The sequence below is a fragment of the Stegostoma tigrinum genome, chromosome 27 (genome assembly GCF_030684315.1).
Source record: "Stegostoma tigrinum isolate sSteTig4 chromosome 27, sSteTig4.hap1, whole genome shotgun sequence".
Classification (NCBI taxonomy): domain Eukaryota; kingdom Metazoa; phylum Chordata; class Chondrichthyes; order Orectolobiformes; family Stegostomatidae; genus Stegostoma; species Stegostoma tigrinum.
In genome coordinates, this window is record NC_081380.1 from 15,523,931 (window position 1) to 15,544,984 (window position 21,054).

General features: G+C 39.9%; 1 protein-coding gene across 7 annotated transcripts in view; it reads right to left on the reverse strand.

Moving 5' to 3' along the window:
• The window catches only part of mtmr4 (myotubularin related protein 4), a 171,866-nt gene that overhangs the window by 15,347 nt on the left and 135,465 nt on the right, over window positions 1-21,054 (reverse strand). For 6 of the 7 annotated variants that reach the window (XM_048556834.2, XM_048556836.2, XM_048556835.2 and 3 more), the window contains 3 exons: window positions 18,636-18,746; window positions 16,223-16,311; window positions 1,538-13,844 (listed from right to left, as the gene is read on the reverse strand). In XM_048556834.2, the coding sequence (XP_048412791.1) occupies window positions 13,667-13,844; window positions 16,223-16,311; window positions 18,636-18,746 (378 nt within the window). In that variant the 3' untranslated portion in view covers window positions 1,538-13,666. Of the gene's footprint in view, window positions 1-1,537; window positions 13,845-16,222; window positions 16,312-18,635; window positions 18,747-21,054 lie in introns of those variants that run through there. The other variant, XR_007250022.2, reaches the window with a different exon arrangement.

Sequence of the window (21,054 nt, forward strand, 5' to 3'; positions counted from 1 at the left end):
GTGTTGGATCTATGTCACAGTCTTGTCTGCATGTAAATAAAGGATGCCTTAGTGATGGGACACCAGCCTGTGTGGAGTTATTTCAAAAAACCCATCGTCTGCCTCAGGTTGTGTCTAATGACACCTCTAAGGTTAGTGCATTGGAAACTAAAGTCAACAGAATCAACAATAACAAAGTGTAGAGGTGGATGAACACAGCAGGTCAAGCAGCATCAGAGGAGCAGGAAGGCTGATGTTTCAGGGCTAGATCCTTCTTCAGAAATCAAATCAACAATAGGGATTCAGCCAGCCCATCCAATAGATCTGGCACTTTGGTTATTAATATTTAAATAACCAGTCATTAAATAGTGGGTAACATGAAAGACAATAGTAAATCATGAAATGTGGTGGTATAGTACACTAAATAACAAATTTCATTTCCATCATTAGAGTCCAACTATAATCCAAACTGATTCCTTTGCTGTCACTGAATTGCTGCTTAGATAAACTGCACAAGAGACTTAAGATTAAAAATTAATGAACAAGTATTGGGTTACTTAGGAGCTGATATATTTAAGGACTAAGTAGAAGAACGGAAGATATAAAATGGCTTGGATATATTTTATGAATTAAAAACGATCTGGCAAATGGTTTTATCAAAAATCTTACATGTGCTACGGAACACATGCCATTCACAAAAACATCAAGTGACTTTGGAGAACGGCAAGCAAAGCTTTCAAGGAGAGGACAGATGGGGTTATAGCCTTTAATCATCGGAAAAGACGGTTTTGAAAGAGTAGTGGTCCTCCATGCTAATGGTTACCAATAATCCTTCTGAGATTCAGTTTTCTATTTTAACATAACTTTGTAGTCAGCACATCACCCAAAAATCTGCACGTCTTTCTCTGTAGAAGTTCGCAGGAACCTGGTAACATTTCCAAACACCAATATTGTTGACAACCTTTACGTAACCTGAAACGATTGACTGAGTACTTTCCAAAGATCTGAAGCCAGGGTGACTTTAACATTTTCCATTAGTCTGTGGCTGTCGGCATTTCATCATCAACATCAGGAATCTCTGGCATGAGAGACGTCATCATGTTTTATACTTGGTCCACAGGGAAACTTTTTTCTCTTTTTCCTTTTACTTGAATATTGTCACTGCAGAGACTGTTGTCTTTTTGTGTCATCTGAGTGTTGGTGTTTGGGATTAAGATGTAGCTTTAATTCCAGATTATATATTAGACGTTACCGAGTATTTACCACTGGTTTTAAAAATCCTTGGTGCTTTAAAAAAAAAGATTATTTTCAGCTAATTTGGGAAGTCTAGAGTTTTCTTTTAGTCTTGAGTAGCAGCAGAAAACAGAAGCAATTGTCAATTTTGGTAACTGAATCAACAGGTTTATACTCAGCGTGAAATTGGAGGCACAGTGGAGCCTGACAATCAGTGCACTCCTCCCATCAAAATCATGACAGCTTTGAAATTAACTTGAGATAGCACTTGGTGCATGTCTAATACTATTCATGAAACTGCATAAATTCACCAAAGCTCCCTCAACAACACCTTCCAAACCAACAAGCACTACCATTTAGAAGGACAAGAGTAACAGATACATGGTTATATAATTTGTGCTCCTAAGATGCTGCTTGGCCTGCTGTGTTCATCCAGCCGCACACAATTGTTATCTCGGATTCTCCAACATCTGCAGTTCCCATTATCTCTATACCATCACCTACAATTTCCTCTCCAAGCCACTCACCATCCTGTCTTGGAAATATATCACCATTTCTTCAGTCACTGGGTCAAAATCATTAAGCTCCCTCCCTAATGGCATTGTGGGCATCGCCACGCTGCACTGATTGCAGCTAATCAACAAGGCAGAACATCACCTTCTCAAGGCCAGTTAGGGATGGACCATAAATGCTGGCCTAGTCAATGAGGCCAAAGTCACCAAATGAATTATTAAAAATTGCAACATGTGCAGGAATGGCATAGTAGGTTACACCTGACAATTAAATTTGGATTTCTTACTGACAAAGATTAAAAGAGAATATGACTGAGATGGAATACTAGAACTTGGTGAATATTTTTAAACATTACTTGTATTTTTATTTTTCACAATGTCCAAGTCCTGAAACACCTTACAGCCCACCTTTTCAAAACAAATATTTATTCATTCATTCACAGGTGAGGACATCATTGGCTAGGGCAGCATTTATTGCCCATCTTTAATTGGCCAGAACGCAGTTAAGAATCAACCACATTGCTGTGGGTCAAGAATCACACGTAGGCCACACCAGGTAGGGATGGCAGTTTCCTTCTCTAAAAGGCATTCAATGAGGCAGATACATTTTTCCAACTATTGACAATGGATTCATGATCATCATTAGACTTTTAATTCCAGATTTTTTAAAAATTGAATTCAAACTCCACCATCTGAGATTCAAACCCAGGTCCCCAGGATGTTATCTAGGTCTCTGGATTAACAATCCAGTGACAATATCACTAGATCAAAGGTAGAGTCCTGAGGAGAACTGATGCAGAGAAAGATCTGAGCATTCAGGTGTACTGTACCTGAAGGTGGCAATGCAGGTCAATGGAGTAGTCAGGGTGGCATATGGCATGCTTTCATTCATCGGATAGGGTATTGAGCACAAGAGTTGGCAGGTCATGTTACAGAATTTTGGTTCAACCACACCTGGAATACTACGTACTGTTCTTATGCCACATTACCAAAAGGATGTGGATGCTTTGGAGGGGATGCAGAGGAGGTTTACTAGGATGTGGCCTGGCATGGAGAGCATTAGCTATGAAGTGAAGTTGAGTAGATTAGAATTATTTACATTAGAAACACAAAGGTTGAGGGGGAACCTGATTGAGGTCTACAAAATCATGAGTATAGACAGGGTGGATAGCAAGAAGCTCCCCATTCCCCCCCCCACCCCCCCAAGAGTGGGGGACTCAATTACTAGGGTCATGAGTTCAAGGTAAGAGGAGGAAAGTTTAAGGGAAATATGCGCAGAAGGTTCTTTACACAGAGGGTGGTGGGTGCCTGGAACGGGTTGCCAGTGGTGGTGGTAGAAGCAGGCACAATAGCGTCATTTTAGATGTATCTAGACAGATACATGAATGGGCAGGGAGCAGAGGGATGCAAATCCTTGGAAAATAGGTGACAGGTTTAGATAGAGGATCTGGATCGGCACAGGCTTGGAAGGCTGAATAGCCTGTACCTGTGCTGTAATTTTCTTTGTTCTCGACCATCGCCTGTGTGAATTTCTGCAGTTTCATGGATAGTATTAGCCACGTGCATGAATTGCTATTTAAAGCTAATTTTAACCCTGTTATGATTTTGATGGGAGGAATGCACTTTGGTCTATCACTATTTTAATGAAGCAAATAAAACAGCCAAACAATGGAGAGCTAAACTCCCACTAGCAGCAGTTAAATAAGGGACTAATCATCTGTTTTGGTGTTAGTTGAAGGATAAATGTTGACTGGGGAAATTGGGTGTGGTGGGATTCTCTTCAGGAGGGTCGGTGCAGGCTCAATGGGCTGAATGACTTCTTTCTATACTGTAGGCATTCTATGGCTCTACGTTCCAGAAGTATCTGCTTAGCAATTTGAATCTTACTAGAAAGCTAAGGGTGACACTTTGATCATCACCGCTGAAGGTGACGAAGTTACTCCTTGTTTGTTAGACTGTAAATAATGTTTACGGGGCAAATTTCAATTAAAAGGTATGACTCTAGGACAAACTAAATAGTTTTTAGCAAAGATGTGTATCCAGAAAACCTTTTAAACATTGGCAGATAGAGTGAATTGACTAACATTGTGGGTTGTTTCATTCAGAAAAGGTTCAGAAAAGGAATGCAGTGGATTCTCAATTGCCGTACTGAAATTTGCCAGTTATAAAAATGTGAAGTGTTATTGGATGTGGAATATAAACTCTTAATAGAAATATTTCTTTCTCAGCTTTGTAGTTACAGAGCAGCCAAGTAGTAAAGTGCTGCATGACTATATAAAAAAAATTAACATAGCATGTCAGGTATTCACTGGCCCGAGCATGTGTTTGCTTCTAACATTTTCCTTTCCTAGGCTTTTATTTTACGTTTTTTTTAAAGATATAGTCTTTTTTTCTATGATGGAGAATGAACATTTCAAATTTTGCCATGTGGCGTCAGCATCAAGTAAATGTTATGATGTGAGTTAGGTTCATTGTGTGGAGTGAACTCAAACATATGAGCACTTCCATATTAGATAATAGACACACACTGTCCTATCATTGGCTCAGGCTGTGTACAGCATACGATTGTTCCAGCAAAAGCTGATGTTTCTTTGTCCAAACAATGTATCTCAAACCGAGAAAGGTGACCCCTTTAGCATGTATACAATATTTTCCCACTTTTACACTAGCCTTCCCGCACAACTTCTGAGTTTACAATTCAGTCTTGAATGAATGTTTTTAAAATGATGCCCATGAAAATTAGAAACTGAACTGAATCCATTTGGCAGGCTAGGCTCTAAACTGCAACAGTAGCCACTCCTCTTATTTTCAACACTTTTGATTTCTGATTTTGCAGCCATACCAATGGAGACAAATATTATCAACAAAAACAAGATGGAATAGAATAGGCATTGTGATAAGTCATGAATGTTTATGAATCAGGATATTGCTGAAGGCGCAAGGTGCAATAAATGTTATGGGCCTTCACAACATCCCAACTGCAGTAGTCGTCTTTTCCCCCTGCCAAAGGTGGTGTCATTGAAGAAGTTCCAGGACAGTTTGAAAACTGGCATTTACCTGACAATGAACAATTGCTCAGGTATGGACTGCTCAGAAAAAGGATAGATCCAACCCATCTAATTACGGGCTCAGTAATCTACTCTTAATCATGAGCAGAGTGCTCGAAGGAGTTATTGACAGTGATATCAAGCAGCACTTATTCAGTAATACCCTGCTCACCAATGCAGCTGGGTTCCACCAGAGCTGCACCAGCCCGGACCATTCCAAACAAATCTGGAGAAAAGAGCAAAATTACAAAAGGTGAGGTGACTGACTATTCAATGTCAAGGCACACCGGAATGAATGTGGCACCAAGAAGTCATAGCAAAACTGAAACCAATGGGAATCAGAAGGAAAATTCTCCACTCCATTCACTGGAACCATACTGTGCACAAATAAAAAGAGATTGCATTTGAGGCTGCAAATCGTCTATTGCTTCAACACCAGAACTTCATTTCAGAAGTTCCTCAGGGTAATGCCCTATATCCAATATCTTTCAACTTTTGTTGCTGCATCACTAGAATGTCAGAAATGGGAACGATCACTGATGACTGTGTAATGTTCCACACCTAATGCCTAAAACCTCAATTATTGAAGCAGTCAGTGTCCATATGCGGCAAGAACAAAAGATGGAACTGGCTTAAGCTGAAGTAACATTCACATCACACAAGTCCCACGCAACAACCATACAGAGAATTGAACCTTCTCTTGATATTTAATGCATTACCACTACTTAATAGCATTGTACAGAAAGCAGACAAAAGAGATGGACTTCCGCAGCACTTAACTCACCTCTTTTAAAAACCTTGCAACTTCCGCGAAGCTTGAAACAGACCAAAGCATGCGGCAGCTCTGGCTCAATTAGTAGCACATTTCCTTGGAGTTATAATATTCAAATCCCACTTCAGCTTTTGAAGCCAACATCAAGACTAACACTCCAGTGCAGCAAAAACAGAATGCTGCAAATCCTAAAAGGAGCAGGTTTTCAGATGAGCTATTAAGCCAAGGTACCACCTAGCATTACTTTGCAGAGCAGCAGGGACTTAACCCCTGTGGCCTGGCCAGTATTTATCCTTCAAACATAAAACAGCTCGTCATTATCACGCTGCTGGGTGTGCAAGCTTGCTGTGCTTGTTGTTTGCCAGTTAACAACATGGACTATGCTTCAAAACAGTTCATTTGACTATCAGTAAAGAGGAGTGAGGATGGCTAGTTCACCCATGGTCACATTTTTTGGAAGATGCCATTTACGATGTGTACGGACTGGTCAGAAAAAAGGACATGGCCAATCCAGCTAATTATTGCATTAGCAGTCTACTCTCAAATCATGAGCAGTGCGCTTGAAGGCGTTATTGACAGTGATATCAAGTAGCACGTATTCAGTGACACCCTGCTCACCAATGCAGCTGGGTTCCACCACAGCTGCTCTACCCAGACCATACCAAAGTTTTAAACAAATGTGGAGAGAACAGCATAATTACAAAGGTGAGGTGAGTGACTGCTCTTGACATCAAGGCAGCACTGGAATGAACATGGCACCAAGAAGTCCTGACAAAACTCAATAGGAATGAGGACAGAAATTCATTTAGGATAAGTGCCACTTCAGTACTGTGGCAATGACGAAACCAGATTGAAAAAAATTGAAACATGGAGTTCTGGGAAAGAAAAATGACAATACAACATGGATTTCTGGAAGAAAAGGCTGGTTGAAGACAAGATGACAGCTTGCAAGGCCGAACTGATTTATTTTTGAAGACATAGCTGATGATGGCAGATTTTAAAAGAGGAGTCTGAATAATAAAGACAAGAATAAGATTAAGAATAATCGTAATACACGTGGCGAAGGCGTAGGAAACCAGACAGCCAATTGGGAAGCAAATTCAAAAGAAAAATTCAGCTGTGAGCACATAAACTAGGTTAGGTTATCATAAATCCAGAATTAATGCAGGGATTTAAAAAGTAGGTAATCGTTAAGGATGCTCAATAGGTCAACACTGCTCCAGTAATTAAGACTTTTACTGATATGCTACTCAAATTGAGACTTTGAATTTAACAATGCCTTCTGAATGGTCTGATCATTCCATTTTCCACTGCACGAAACTCCATTTTAGAGTTGTTTACGTTGAATTATTCATTAATTTGAGCAATGCAATGTTTTCACGTCAGAAAAACCTTATGAGTTCTACAGAGTGAACTGATGTGAGAGTGGCAAGTGATAAAATGAGGGAGAAGTTTGACTTGCAAACAGATAGCAAGCCTTTGAATTCTCAACTAACTTTTGTCCGAATGAAAACTTCTCACACACACAGCTATGTTGAAGTGGAAGAATCCACACGAAAGTAACCAGGAGAACTCCAACTTTGTTGAACAATTAACCATTATTGAAGCATTGATCCTGGGAAAATTTAGGTGATTAAACAGTCACTATTTCTGAGGTCACAAGTTTTTTTTTCCTACAGCAATTAAACACTTGCACCGTGAAAGAAATCTCATGGCAACTGAACAGTCACATACATCACTTTCAAACCAGCCTTTGCATCCCTAATCTAGCAGATTTAGTGTTTTACAAACAAAATGCAAAGGAAGTACTCAAAATGCAGCCTAAAATTGTAGTATACTGAATAAATTACTCATTTGATCACTAACCCACAATACATTACGTTTAGGAACTCTTCTGGCATAATGAGGCTCTACTGCCTGGATCTGACTGGAAAAAAAAGTGAGACTTCAGGAACACAAACGATGAATACATGACCAAGATCATTTTACCAAATGTTAGATATTGTATCACATGCCTTTGATCAAAGAGATGTCAGTAGAAAGGGGAAAAAAAGACTTGGCATTTATGTACAGCATTTCACAACAGGATATGTCAAAAATGTTTTGTCGGTCAATCAAGTGCTTTTGAAATGCAGCAGCCAATTTTTGTACAGCAAGCTTCCACGAACAGTAATATTGCAAGAACTAGAACACCCGTTTTTGTTTTGTCAACTAAGGGAATGTCAACTGGCCAGCACTTTCCTTCAAAGCAGCATCATATATTCTTTTCCATTCAACTAAGATTGCAAACGGGGCTTCTGTTTAATGTCTTACCCTGAAGGACAACTCTGACAGTTGACAATATATTCCCTGCACTGTACTATCAGACTTGATCTTTGTGCTTACCTCCTGGAGTGGAATACAAACCCACAACTATGATTTAAAACTGTTACTGATTCATGACTGAGTGCATGTTTTATTTATGAGTCAATTCCAATTTAAGATTAAGAGCGTTATTAAGTTCCTTTAACAGAGCTTTGATGGAAAAATAAGAGTAGAAATTTTGACTCTATTGTCAGATTAATCCGTCTAAATGTTGTTTATATGCTGTAATCCAATTAGAAAAGCATATTCCGCATCTTTGTTAGAACAAATGGGTCTAGATTTGAGCCCCCTTTACTGAAATACTACAAGTATCACACGCACTGACATCACTTCAAGATGCCAAGTTTGGGAGTTAAAAGGTTTGCATGCTAAAGCACGAATCACTCGTTTTCCTATTTTCTGGTAGTCAGCCCTATGACTTGACAAACTTTGATGGCAAGAAGCAAGGTTGCTTTTATCCTCACCAAAAACAATGGGCTGGACTCTGCAAACTCAAACAGTAGCACTGATGGTACTCAAAATATACCGGGGCAGTATAAAATCTGCATACAATGTCCTCAAATTGCCCGGAAAAAATTTATTCACATGGGCAACAGATTAGAGAACAGCTTTGTCCTTAAAACAATAAGTCCTGCTCCTCCAATCACATTGTGCTTCTCTCCCGTGCTTACAACAGATAGGTTGACTAGTGAAAACAAGGTAAATGGTTGAAGGTCCGCCTCCCCCTCTCTCCCTATTTATTCCAGAACCCTCACCCCATCCCCCTCTCTGATGAAGGGTCTAGGCCCGAAACGTCAGCTTGTGCTCCTGAGATGCTGCTTGGCCTGCTGTGTTCATCCAGCCTCACATTTTATTATCTTAAATGGTTGAAGGATCAGTTTGCAGGGGACATAATTTCTGTTTCACTCATTTCACTCCAAGATAGATAAGTTCTGATTTTACGATCTGAAATACTTGTAATAGATTCTAAAATCAGAGAAAAATGAAGGTATATGTCCACTCAGCTGAATCCTTTTGAGGTTTAATGGCAATTACATTGATACCTAGCCATTGAGACAAGAGATGCCAATGAAACATGGACAGCAAAAGCATACAACCTTAGGTTTAGCTGCAGCAGTGAGATGATCTTCAAGTCAGACAACTGACTGAAGAGAGGGCTTTTGGTTTTCCTTACCCAAGACAAAACACTGAAGTTCCACTTGAGGCCATCCTTACAAAGCACAACGATTAGAAGCAATGTCAGATTCGTTTCATCAGGAATACTTTCGGCTGAGAGAACTACAGCACACTTCAGAGAAGCTTGCTGATCTATTTTAAGACTACACCTCCCACAAATCCTCCAAGCAATACTAAATAGAATATAAGTTTTGAAAGAATGTGGAAAATGGGATTTATTTTAAGTTTGGAGAAAACATTTTGAGTAGCTTTTTTTTTTAAGGAAGTAGTAATTGAAAGCTCATTGTGGACTTAAGGTTTTTATTTTTAAAAGACTCCCTGTAAATCACATGACATTGATAATTGCTTGCTTTTCAGTAGGCCTCTGCTGGGACTGTTTTTGAACTGTGTCTGGTTTGAAGAGGCTCTTATTGTCCGACTCAATTAGAGGTGAGTCTGTTAAGAACAAGTTAAGTTAGAGGGAACCCTAAGGGCAAACCAAGTTGGAGGAAAACATGCTGAGAACAAGTTGAGGTTGAAGATCCTTTGCTAAATAGATGTTGATTTGGGACAAAGTTTGTTAAAACAGGATATGCTGTGATATTTTCCCCCCACTGGAGTGTAGGAGGTTGACAGGTGACCTGGTAGAAATTTATAAAATAGTGAGACCCATAGATCGGGTTAATGTTTTTACCCTAGGATGGGGGATTTTAAGACTAGGGGGCATATTCTCAGGAGATTTAGATTTAGATTTAGATTTAGATTTCTTCAACATTGTCACTTGTACATAGGTACAGTGAATGGGTCAGATGTGAGCGGGGGAAGAATTTCTTCATTCAAGAGGTAGTAAACCTCTGGAATTCTCTACTTTTAGAAGGCTGTGGAGGCCAAGTCACTGAATATATTCAAGAAGCTTATCCGTACATTTTTAGATTCTGAAGGCATCAAGTGGTCTGGGGAGAAGGTGGGAAACAGCATCGAGACAAAGGATCCACCAAGATCATTATGTCTGCTCCACCATGCATCATGGGCCGAAATGGCCTACTCCTCAAAGCATAGAAACACACAACATGTGTCCAAACCAATAACTGTGTTTATTAAGAAGCCCAGTTGATAGATTCACATCAGATTTAAACAAGTTATTTAAGTGGTCATCCTGGCATCTAAAAAGCAATTTTTTTTTAAGATCATGACCCCCATATAGTAGTGGGGTTAAAGTGACAGTACACTCTTTCAGCCCCAGTTATAATGGAAAGGAAATTAGGGAGGCTGGTCCTTAACAGTCCTGACTCTGATCTGCAATTGCAGGTGAGCTCTTCAAATGTTAAGATGAAAGATAAATCTAACCTGCATAATACACCTCAGATCAACAAATGAGTGTTTTCACTCTTTAGGTACCTCATATTTACAGCTTAATGCCCTTCTGAACCATGTTTTAACTACGCTTCACAAATTGTTGCTCCTCACATACACACCCTGAGAAAGAGAGAAGCAGGAGGAACATGTTGGAAATACAAGTCTGAAGCCATCTGTTCAAAATCTTCCCTTCACCCATCATCCAACACTTCCATTACAATCATTCACCTCAGCCTGTCTTACTTCCTCATGGAACACGATAGCACTTAACTTAAGGCAGAGTTTAATGGTTGGTTGGGAGATGTTTCAGGAGGTCGGCGTCTAGTGTGTGCACTTTTTCAGCCACAGGTGACAAATGCCCTGCAAATTCACTGGGAAGTCAACCGGTCTTGAGGATGCAGCTTCCAGCTGCAATTAGAGCTTAAGGCAGTGACATATCTCAGAATAATAGATGGGGTTCTGCCTATGGACACACTGCTGTGGCCTCAACTACTTCCAGCTGCACCTTACTATCCTCTTTTCCCTGTGGAGGTAAATGCAGCTGAGAAGGCAGGCAGATGGTGCTTGTATTGATGATGGTGATGGTGCAACTGAAACCTGTAGCTGCAGTGGAAAAGTTGGACAGTGGAGCTGCACAGGCTGTTCCTGTGCTGTTATGAAGGTTTTGCAAGCAAAAGGTAGCTGAAGCTTGGTGGAAAGTTTGTCAAGAAAAGTCCTCCCAAGGAACTGGCACTCTCCATTTATGCTTCAATAGCATTTTTAACACTGGTGCCTCTCAGTCTGGCCAGATCTACAGCTTTTGAGCAGAAACGATTAACTCTTACAGTTTGTTAGCTGCATTGAGGAAGTGCCTTCTGCTGTTCTCTCATCTTCGCCAACTTGCTGTTAGGAGCTATAAAGGTTGGACTGATTCCAGTTGGGAAAGGGAATCTATTCACCAAATTTACTCAACTGCCCATTTAACAATTTTAATCAAATTTCCACTTCAGTTACATGGATTTCCAATTTCACTCCCTACCAGTTCCTGGACAGAATGGAAGGAAGAATCACACTGGATTACCAGACCAGGGTCATTTTATCACCCCCGCCCCCGCCCAATTTTCCCAGCCTAGCGCTCATAACTTGATCTTAAAAACAACTTTACAGGCAAAGGAAACTCCCTCCATGAATCTCCAGTGTGTACAGGTGTTAACTAAACTATGCCACTACCTCCAATTTGGTAAAGTCTAATTTTTTTTTTTCTAATCAACCTGTTCAGTTATTACACAACTCTGAAGGTGGGACTTGAACCCAGGATTCCTGGCTCAGAGGTAGGGACACGACCTCTACACCACAAACGCCTCCCATTACAAGTTTTATGACAAGTCCACCTGCATTGATTCAACTGCTCAATGCCTAATAAATGAATCAAAAATTAGAGAATTAAATCTGCCACAGACATTTATGATCAGCAGCAAAATTCCTTCCCAGCCAGTTTTATTCCAGTCGGTGAACTTCATTACGTTTGGGAAATGGACAGAAATAAGTGGTCTATCAGACCAGTAAAAAGGAGATACCGTTAGAGGTCCGGGAAAGACAGTAAAAGGAAATCATTCAAGGACTCACTTGTCAGTTCAGTGAAGACTCCCAAAATTGTTCCATCGCAATGTGGACGCAAAAAGGTGTTAATCACAATTCCTCAATCAGTACTGTTTTAAAGATGCATTTTTAAAATCATAATACCTACCAATTTCTCAGAATGTGGAAGTAAACAGTCTTGTAGATCTTCAGATTACCAATGCCTGCAAAGTTCCTCACACGAAGTTGTTCTGTTGCGATAATCCATGGTGCACCAAGTGCAGGCCACCACAACATCTGTCTCCAGCAATATGTTGTCCTAATGACACTTCAAACCACAGACAACAGATGCACATTTCAGTGTGATAGAAAAGCTTCTCTATCCTGGACCCAGTACATGCATCATAAGGGGAGAAAGAAAAACGAGAACAGAGGCCCAAAAGGGAAAGGTGAGGAAAGCGAGAAGTGACACACAAGAAAACAGACTTATCGTCCTCTTAATCCAAATTCCTACATGGACATATTTCAACCTACTTGACAGGTACAATTGGATCTGCCCATTTACAATTTACATATTAACTGAGTTCCAACAGAAGAGTCAACAATGGAAAAGCTGGGCTAAATGAGTTCATCTAGACAATAATCAATATTACCAGGTAAAGGCATTGAAGTAGACAGCATAGGTGGCCAGAAGACAATTACATGAATGCTTGGAGAGACAAGAGGTACAATGAAAACTTTCAGAAGTGGTGCAGCTGACCTAAGAAAAGGTTTAAGCTTTTTGGGCCTCATGGCTTTTTCCTGTTTGTAATTATTTTTGGCAAGGAAAAGGAGAGGAAGAGAGAAAGATAATTGCAAGATTTAAACTGAAATCCTTGTCCTTCCCAACACATTAGGCTAACGGGAGTGATTATATTGTGGGATTCCCCCACTAGCAGACCCACACAACTCCCTTCCCCCACCCCCACCACACACATCATACAGATTACACATCTACATTCCCATTTTCCATCAAAATTAAAAAAAATTAGTCAGTGAAAACAACAGTTGGAGAAATGCTTTTTTCAGAAGCATATTTCAGAATCAATATCACACATCTCAGGAGAACTCAAGAAATAAAATTTAAGTTGCTTGTGTCGATTAAACAAGCAACTGCTACAGTTCCTCAAACATTCTCTTTACAACTTCTAAAGCAGGTTGCAAAGTAGTTAGAATTAAGAGGTCTATAGCTTGCATTGTACAAATAGATTTTACACAATTCTACCTCTATCACATTCTTTACTGAGGCACAGAAGCTGCTCATTCTTGTAATGGCTGGTCAAGCAATTGAGTAACAGGTCACCACATAGTCTCCACTTTATATCTCAGAAGCTCTTTACACAGGAATAGAATTTCTTTTCAAATCTAAGTAGCTCATCAGTTAGAGATGAATTTGTTTCTTTTCAATTAACATTTTGGTTATTTTTCCTACTCTCTCCCCACCTACCCTTCCCCACCCCCACCCCAAAGTTCGTAGTGCACAGGTCAAAAGCTTGTTGTAGCAGCATTTTTGTATCAGTTCTTTAAAATCTTTCAAACACCTCTCCAGCTGGGATTTGCTTTTTTATGTGGAACCCAGCTAACCTTCAAGTGTCAAGTTTCCAGGATAACAGAAGCTTCACGGCACAAGTTGGGGAAGGCAGAGTGCCACTTTAACTAGATGCAGTAGCGATGGGCTTCTTCAGTTGCTGATTCATGATCTCCCGGGTGCGGCACGCTTGAATCTGATCATAGCAGGAGTTACAAACCAGGACAGGATCATATAACTGTTGATCTGGAATGGGTAGTTTCAGGTGGCAGCAGTTGGCACAAAACACATTCCCACAGTTCCTAGAAATAAAACGGAATACATTAATACGCTTACTGAGGGAAATGGGACTGTTAAGAGTTGCATTTCACACTCAAATCCTATTTTCTGCCATCTCTTAAAGTAACCTATAGGGAGTCTATAGCCTATCAGGTTGTCACCAAAAATTACTATTCTTTAAATACATCACTATGACATTTGATGGTGGAAACTGAGCATAATTAGTTTTTCCCAACATACACATAATTTTCATCCCAGGATAGTAGCAGCCAGTTGAAGGAAGCCAGTTTATTTTTCCTTCCCAAACCCAGTGTATTAGTTTCATACAAAACTAACACCAAAATCAGACTGCAAAGAAAATGCCCAGAATATAAACTGACTAATTTCAGAATATTAAATTCATATTCCTCAAAACATGCACATTTTTTCTACAGTAGAACAATAATATCAGCAGTGCTATTTGGGCTGGATGGCAGACCCAATTTTTAAATTAGTTTAATTCAGACACATTCAGTGATTGTTAGTTGAAAGAATGTTTAATTATATATTGTTTCATCAGTTTTTCAGGCCTGAGTAATGAATTTTGGTAGTGTGGGCTAGTGTTGAGACAGTACTGAAGTGAGAATCAGCACTGGTTGACAACTCAACTGCTGCAGCAGCTTATCTTCTGTTAAAACCTTTATTCGTGCCTTTTTACCTTGACTTGCCGGTTGCAATGCAGCCATAGAATATGGCAGGCTAGCTGTCATCCATAAACTGGAGGTAATTCAAAACTCTATAGACTATATCCTTACTTGTGCCAAGTCTTGTTCAGACCCACACTAATCATAGTTAAACCAATTATCAATTTTAAAATTGCATCTTTGCTTTCATGTTCTTCCATGACCTTGCATATCTGGATCTCTAATCTTTGCCAGCTCAATAAACTCAAGTACCAGCGTTCATCTAATTCTGACCTCTTCAAAACACTGGTTTTAATCTCTCTACCACTAGTGCCTTACTTCCCCAAATTTCTGAGCCTCTTTTCCCTTTCAGATATCCTTTAACCCTACTTAAACAGCATCTGGCCATTTGCGTTATACTGCCTTGAGTCCAACTTTGCTTTATAATGCTCCTGATAAGCCACATGAAATATTTATTACATTACAGGGCTAGATTTATCTCACTGACTTATTTTCCATTTTACTGAATGCCTTAATCATGATCAAATGATTTACTCGTTTATGGATGACTGGACAGGTCATGACACCATGCCCATTAAGAAAGCCTGGCTATATTTACGTGCCGCAATCAACCTGCTGACACAATGTCAACCCTTTTACCAAATCATCCTCTGGCCCTTTGAGCACTGCATGTTCTTTTAACCTTAATTTGAAATCCCCACAATCTATAACCCCTAAACCTACTTCAAGTTTCGCACTTTAGGTCTCTACATTGAGAAACTTCATCAGTAAATTAAATCTCCAGGCTATTCCATTTGCCCTTTCTCCTTTGGTTTCGTCAATCTCCTGACTGCCCCTAACCGTTTCCTCCATGTAAACTCTCAAGTCATATCCACTCCCCTGGAGTAAACCCATTTTCATTCCTTCAAGTTCATGGGTAATAGGCTTTAACATATCGGGTACAAGCAGACAGTATTGTGCTTGCAAGAGCAGACTGGAATTCTGCAGTGAGTAACTCACCTGCTGACTCCCCAGAGCTCAGCCATTAACTATAATGTACAAGGAGAAGTGTGATTGAACACACTCTACTTGCCTGAAAGAGTGTGGGTCCAACAGCACTCAAGAAGCTTAACAACATCCAGAACAAGGCAGCCTACTTGATCAGTACTTATTGCACATGGAGGCTATGTTGCAATGGCGATGTCACTGGAACAGTAACCCAAAGTCCCAGTCTAACACTCTCAGGACACGGGACTGAATTTCACTATGGCAGACCGTGAAATCTGAATTCAGTAAGAATCTGGAATTAACGCTTATTAATTGCCATAAGTACCCACCCGACTTACTAATATCCTTTAGAAGAAATTGGCTGTCCTTACCTGGTCTGGCCTACATGAGATTCCAGACTCTCAGCAATTTGGTTGACTCTTCACAGCCGGATGAAATAACCTAGCAAGTAACTCAGTTCAAGGGCAATTGGGGTGAGCATAAATGTTGGCGTTGCCAGCATCACCCAGGTCCCAACAAACAAAAATAAACACAATAATGAATAATATTCCCTTAAGCTTTCACACCCTCCTCAATACCTGTGGCAGTGTGCATCACAGCAATAAGGCAAACCTATTTTGATAACAGCCCCCAGATGGCTAACTTCTAGCATGCAGCAGGGCGAAAGCACTAAATGCAAATACCAAGCCAAATCACTTCCGGGTTTTTCTACATCTTTCTTGGTATCTCACCTGCAATGGTGTCTCCTTTTGGCTAACCAGAATTCTGAGTCACAGTTAAAACAATGTGATGCCATGTGGTCGGGGACCCACCGTGTCACCTGCAATAAATAAATCATTTTGAAAATAACCTCCTTTAAGATGGATGCATACATCAAATAACCAATATCCATGTCAACCAACGCTAATATATATTAAACTACAGATTTGAGAAAACTCTGTATTGTTTGAATATATCTGTGCTTAAGAACAGAAATCAAGACCTGCTAGTGAGAGAGGTTAGTACCGAAAGAAAAACTGATGATTTCCTACATACCTATCTTCCAACACCCTGTTCCCAAATCTGTCTGCAAATGAACTGTGATGGTTTTTCCGAACCAACATAAACTCTCATACTAGTTGTTTTCATTGCCTTTCCTGGGAACTGATACCATACAACTATTACAGATGTGTTTAAATATTCCAATGATTCATCTTTAATTTTTGTAAATAATTTCAGAATCTTCTGATCATTACTTGGAATCCTAGAGTTCCAAGTTGTGGACTGCTCCTGGTCAGGAGAAAATTGTGCTGAAAGTAGTTGTGGGAAACTGGAATAGGAGTTGTTCAAGGTACCAGGGAGAAAAGATTAGATATAGACAGTGGGCAATGGAGAGTGGAAGGGAAGTGTAACAGCAGGGATAGAGGGCTAAAATAATAATTTAAGAAATAGCAAAATGAATGCCCTGTGATCTGTCAAAACTGCACCATCATTCAGGGAAGTCATAGATGATCTGCTTCAACTCCATTTTCCCATACAATCCCTTCATTCTCTTAGCAGCCAAAAATCTATCAATCACTGTCTTGAAAAATCTCAACAACTATGCACCTACAACTTAGAGAATTCCAACAATTTGCAATTTACCTCCGTTTCTGACATCATAATTCCCTTGGACTCCTCCAACAGTGCACACTTCTATGAAAGTTAGGTTGAAAGGTAGTGGGAGAAATACACAGCGGTGTCAAGTCAGGAGAATTTTCCAAGGGCAGCAGCAATTTGACCATCAGTACTGCTGCCAGGAAGATCCAGCCAATGTTGTTTTAATTCCAAATCACTCAAGTTGTGAATAGTAATAGGTCCAGCCTTATTGAACATTATTGCCCATCTGCTGCTACTGTTGAATAGCTACCCTTCATTCCCATTCTTTTTGTCTTGAATTTAGCTAGCAAGCAATCTATTGCACCATTTGTCCCAATCTTAGTTTATTATGGGACATCTCATTGGCAAGCTTTTTGGAAATCCATATAATTACATCTACTCTATTACCACTGCATACTTTCTGTTACCTCTTCAAAAAGTCCAAGTTGGTTGAACAAGATTTCAATTTCGAAATCCATGCTGCCTTCTGATGACAGTGATGGCATTCAATGCTCTCTAATACCATTAGATATGATCTAAAATAGACGATCCAGCCCATCTTGTCTGCTTACTGTTCAATGAAATCTTGGCTGATCTAATAATCCTTAGTTCCATTTTCTTGCCTTTTCCCCATAACTTGGATTCCCCTGCTGGCTAAAAATATACAAGATTGAGACAGACTTTAGTGACACCGTTTTCAGCTCTCTGCAGTAAAGCATTTCACAGATTCACCATCCTCTGAGAAAAGAAAATTTCAGATGACTTAAATGGATGATCCCTTACTCAAATGTTGTCCTCTGGCCACAGATTCTTCACACATGGGAAAACAACCTGTTTCCTTTTCTTCTTATAAACTCCATTTAGTACAAGCCTAAGACTCAACATAACGTCATCAGAAATTCCCTCCATAACTGGAATTAATCAACTGAATCTTCTCTGGCATGCCTTCAAATCCAGTACATATTTGCAAAATCTCTTTTACTAAAAATATTCCATTATTTTCCCTACCACTGGTGTTAAGTTTTACATTCCCCTCGATTTATTCTCTCAAGCAATTTTGTATAGTCAATAAATCTGAAGACTCCACACTTTGTTGACTCATCCAAACTATTTACGAGACTGCAAACAGTTGAAGGTCAAGCAATGATTGGCTGGTATGCCATTTGTAATAGCTTACTCACCCAAAAAAGAACCCAACTACTCCTGCATTTTTTTCTGTCCATTAACCATTCCTCAATCCATGCTAACATAAACCCAACCTCACACTGGTACGGGGAAAAGGCAAGGCAGTCAAGCAAGGGAAATAAAGAATAGGCTTCCATTGCAACAGGATACTGGGTAACCGAGGGGCTTCTTGTCGGAGTCCAAGGTACTTAATAGTACCTGCAGAGTACAATGCAAAATTAGAAAGCAATGCAAATTCTTCACATAGGTTTGAAAGGATGGTTTTGCATGAATTTTCCTGACTCAAGCACTCCACTTTACAGTTCTGTTGTACAAAGAGTGATGAACAACCTATGTTCTTACCTCAGTCTCCTTTCTATCCACAGGCTCCCAACTTGCTTCTGAGCGCTGCTCGTCACTGTGAACGGACAGAGATTCTTCAATATCACTGTCATCGGACTCTCTCAAGCAGGTCTGCAAATCAGAGGCGGTGAAACATTTACCATATAACAGCACAGATTTATCAATAACAAAAGGTGGTGAACTACAATCCATAACGCCCACACCGTACCAAACCCTGCTGTTCATACCATACACCACATTCAAACCCTGCTGTTCATACCATACACCACATTGAACCCCATGCTGTTTATACACACACACACACACACACACACACACACAGCAAAACAGACAACTTTAACATCACAAGTTACCAAATGTGCATCAGTTACATTTCATGTTGCAGCAAGTTCCACTGTGGAAACCACAGATTAATTTCATCTACAAGGTCTTGGACATAGCTACAAGATTTCTGGTAGATTAGAAATTCTGCACTCCCATCTGGACCTGACACATTCACCGTATCGGGGATTGTTCAGGAAGAGCACCACAAACCAGGAGGGATTTCTGCTAAAACAAGGGACATTGTCAGTGGAAGAGCAAGGAAAAAAAATTGTTGTGGGAAAGTTTTGGAGATGACAATGAGGGATTTTAAAGGGCACAAGCACCTAGAAGAGGAGTTTGTTGTGCACTGAAGGGCACATATTATCCTCTAAAGGTCAGCAGTTAAAGGTCAGATCAAAGGATAGGGTCTTAACTACAACTTTTATTGCTAAGCAACAAGGTTGAACATCAGTGGAGATACGAGCATAATTCCCCTGCAGTGGCAGTGACTTAGGGTATGCAAACTCCAAGTTGAAGTTTTAGACTTTGGAATAGAATTTTCTGTAATTTTCAATAAGAATTGCTATATTTGGCCAGGGGGAACATTTTAAGCACAGACATTGTGAGAGGAGGCAAAACAACAAAGAAGAGTATCATGCTCAAGAGTCCCACATTGACTCACACTCTTGATTTCAAACAGCTATTTAGTATAGACAACTGGATGCGATATCCATTGTAACCTAGAAAATGGTTTCATCCTATTGAACATATTATTAGGTTACAGCAAGCAAAGTGCAGCTCAGAATTTGTTTCTGCATTACAACTTAATCTCGCACATACAACATTGAACAGGACACTAAGACGACTAATTCTAACTGAAAATTAAAAGAATCTACCAACAATATTCTTAAAAGGAGAGGGAGAATTAGTATTGCATTTACACACTGAAAACATGGAGCTTTGTGCCCAAGAAACAGACCGGCACTGAGCTCTATCCCAAGTGTTATAAAATGGAAGTGTGGGCTTCTCAACAGTTCAGCAATAAAAGCACCAACTTGCTGTAGCACCAAGCCAAATAGGTTAGAAGGTCCTTAGTCTGCATTTAGTTATCAGATCACAGTTAGCTATCACTATACGTCACTTCAGTAATCTTGGAACAGGAAGCGAAAAATATTTGGCCATGCCTCACTGTTAACAGTGATACTTATGCATGGGGTATGACACAAATGACATCTCGGTGAATATGATGTAGTAACTACAGTTGATCTCTATAGGGTTTGACAGTCAGACCACCCTCCTTTGCCAGTTATATCAGTGAACAACCACTTAGCAATCACATGATCATATTCACAGCATTTCCAACAAAGCTTCCCCTTGACCTTGCAATTACCCATTTTGGTCTTCTTTCCTGTGCTACATGCTGTTTCTTAGCAATCTCTTTTAATAGCATTGGATGAGATCTCATCATCGATCTATCATTTCACTCATTTCCACTAAGACGTATTAAACATCTTGTGCAAAACACTGCCTTGGATAAGCCACTGCTTACTCCAACGTAACAGCGAGAATAGTTAACATCAGTTGTCTGTATTCCATAACAGTCCCACTTAGTCATGACCCCTACCGCAAAGTATTAGCCTGGGTCTCTTGATTGCCAATCAAGTGACAGTACAGCTACGCTAAATTCTCTACAACATTAATTGCAATACAAGAACAAACATAGCTTACTTCAATAATACAGGGCATTGGTGGGGCTATATCTGGAATATTGTGTGCAGTCAGATCTCTACAGCCACGGAACGATATACCTTCCTGTGAGACAGTGCAACAAAGGTTCACTGGACTAATTCCCACAATGCAGGATTGCCCTCTGTGAGTCAATGAGTAAAACAAGCTGGCATTCCCCGGAATTTAAAAGGATGACAGATAATTTAACTGAAACATATAAAATTGGAGGTGGCAGGGTTGGACATGTCAAATGATGAGAAAATCTTTGGCCTGGCTAGGGTATCTAGAACATTGGTCACGTTCCCAGAATAAGGGACTGACAATTTGTTTATGAGATGAAAAGTCTATTTATTCAAAGGGTTATGAAGCTTTGGAAATTTCTACACCC